Consider the following 2,845-nt stretch of genomic DNA (forward strand, 5'->3'; position numbering starts at 1 on the left):
TCCTTCTTGTAGTGAGGGGCCCAAAACTGAACACAGTATTCGAGGTGCGGCCGCACCAGTGCCGAGTACAGGGGCACGATCACTTCCCTGCTCCTGCTGGCCACACTATTTCTGATACAGGCCAGGATGCCGTTGGCCTTCTTAGCCGCCTGGGCACGCTGCCGGCTCATGTTCAGCCGGCTGTCAGCCAGCACCCTCGGGTCCTTTTCCGCCAGGCAGCTTTCCAGCCACTCTTCCCCAAGCCTGTAGTGCTGCATGGGGTTGTTGTGGCCGACAACAACAAGACAGCTTGTTTTACGTAGTGAAAGCTGTATCACCAGTCTGATCTCTTTTGTAACTGCCTCAAACGCATTGCTACAATAGGCCTGGATTAAAGGTGAGCTAATCATGTGTTTTCTTGAGAAATGGGGCTTCAGTCCTGTTGGTGTGGTCAGAAGCAGACTAACTGGTATGCAGTTGGCAGGGAGGTGTTGGTCAGTGTCACAGGCACTCTAAATGATTTGTGATTATGGAAAGAGGCTTAGTAACTCCCTTGTTCCCACTGACTCTATCCTGTTTGAATACTTAAGTCATCTTGATCAGTAATTATGGAATTGGAAACTTCAACTTCAGTAAAGAGAATTACCCAAATTGGCTTCTAGTCGGTTATTTTAAAAACTGTGTTAGGTCTGGTATCAAGCATTTACTGTATGCTATGGCAGGGGCAAAGGTGACTGGATCAAAGTCTGTACAAGACAAAGGCAGCAATGAGCTAAGAGTGCAATCTGCTGAAATAATAAGTGGGAGGAAGCACAAAGCCTCATGTAGAAGCTGTTTGCAGAGATGGCGCTGCAGTGGTACTTGAGCCAGAAGAGGGTGTGTTTTTCTCAGTAACAGAGTAATGGATCTGAGATCCACCTCTCGCTTGTGTGCACTTGTCTCCTCAAACATAGATGTGTCTGGTCATATAGGATATGGTCAGGAGGAGAAGAATTTTTAAAGAACAAAAACATACATAAATTTAAACCTTCCAGAATTTAACTGGAGCATTTGAAAAAGCAACAAAAATAGTCACTATAGTTTGTAACAGGAAGAAAGCTTAATCTCTTGGAAAAACTTATCATAATTATGTTCAAGATTAAGGGTCACCTGTGTCCAACTTTTATTTCCAAAGGCTAATGAAGAGCTGGATGTAGAGTTTTACTTGGAGAAATGGTGAGTCTTACCTGAATAGCTGAATGAACTTGTGCTCTGCAGATATGTTATCTTGGTTGCTTTTTCTGTGCAGGGACAGTCTTGACCATAAAAAGGGCTAATGCTTTACAGTTCTCTGCGGTGTTTGAATTGATTCACCAATGGCTGTTCACAAATATCCTTAAAGCTCCAGTCACCAAAATTTCTGGGGTACCAAAAAAGAAACAAAATTTTGCTGGACTTCATGGGAATGGCAGCGCTGCAAAGAAAATGAACATTTTGTGGATGAGTTACTTAGGAGAGGAAAGCTTACACAGTTAACCTTGCAATATAAACAGCTGAATACTTTATTTATCTGATAGTCTATTTAAACTATTTCTCTAGGTTATCAAAATAACTGAGATGGGGAGACCTTATAGCACATGCTTATAGTTGCAGAGGAATTTTTTCTTCAGTTTTTTCCCCCCATTGTTCTGTGAAGGGAAATAAACGTGGTGTCAGTCTAGTTTGCATAGATCTCTCACACTGAGGACCTTTCTCCCCCACCTCTTATCCAGGCAGTTAGTTTGTAAAGTAGGATGAAGCAAATTAAAAACAAACCTCATTTGCATTAAATCTCTTCCTTTCACAGCTCAGATGCCCCTACAGAGGTATTGACCAATGGAGTCCTTGTGGTGAGTATGTGGAAGTCAAATACCTATATGTTGGGATTTACTCCTGAAGGTAGGTTTTTAGTACTGAGAGGACAAGAATTGTTGAGAATTCAACTCCTGCATCCAAATAGCTCCTTTAAAACTTTATACCAACTCACAGAAAGGGTATTTCTCCCCCCCCCAGCAGGGCTGTTTTAAAAGATGTAAACAAAAAATGTCTTTAGGGGGCTGGTGAGTCTTGCAGATTGTACTGAGTTTTCTAGCCTAGATGCTGGCCAGGTATAGTCCCCCTTCTTATCTTAACACCTATTATTTCTAAGCTTTTATCAGTGCCATTAGTAAGTAGGTGATAACTCTTGAGTGTGAGAGTGGGAGGCCTCATCTTCAGGGATTTGTCTATTCTCTTGGGGCAATCAGTCTTAAAAAAAAAAAAAAAATCCATGTGCTATACATTAAAAGTACAGGTGTTGCCACCTTTTTTTCTCCCCCCAAAGGAAAGGGACTAGAGTGATGTTTTTTAATAAGGAGAAAAAGAAGAGTTCATCATTGTTGAAATGTAGAGTTTTAATATTTTTTTCAGGAAAAATTGGTGGCATTTAACAGCACAGTTCTGCAAACTATTTCACAGGAGAGTGTCTTTTGTGTTCCTATTTCCCTAAGCAGTCATACATTCAAGCAGTGGAGTAGTTTCTTATCTTTGAGAGCAATTATGGCCAATTAAGTATCTCATCTGCTGTCCTAGAAGGGAAGCTGATGATTGAATGGTGTGAGAGACTAAATTTCATGAGGACATGGACAATCCAAGGACAGAAAGTCACGGCAGAATTTATGAAGTGCTTGCTTGGATCTGAACAGGTTCTGAATAGGTACTCACACATGCTCTTAAAAAAAGGTAAACCAATAGAAAACCCCCAAGTGTTGAGAACTTGTAACTATGAAGTACTGGTTGCAAAAAAAAATTAGTAACTGGAATAGGAAAGGTGGTCTTGACTTTGAAACAAGAGCAGATAATCCCTTCC

At 41.2% G+C, this 2,845-nt stretch overlaps 1 protein-coding gene across 1 annotated transcript in view; it reads left to right on the plus strand.

Annotated features, from left to right (window-relative positions):
• PLA2G4F (phospholipase A2, group IVF) overlaps positions 1 to 2,845 on the plus strand; it is a 27,702-nt gene that overhangs the window by 9,142 nt on the left and 15,715 nt on the right. Inside the window, 2 exon segments of the mRNA XM_009319214.1 lie at positions 1,154 to 1,194; positions 1,805 to 1,847. Of these exon segments, the coding sequence (XP_009317489.1) occupies positions 1,154 to 1,194; positions 1,805 to 1,847 (84 nt within the window).

This window comes from Pygoscelis adeliae, unplaced genomic scaffold, assembly GCF_000699105.1.
Source record: "Pygoscelis adeliae isolate BGI_AS28 unplaced genomic scaffold, ASM69910v1 Scaffold22, whole genome shotgun sequence".
Lineage (NCBI taxonomy): Eukaryota > Metazoa > Chordata > Aves > Sphenisciformes > Spheniscidae > Pygoscelis > Pygoscelis adeliae.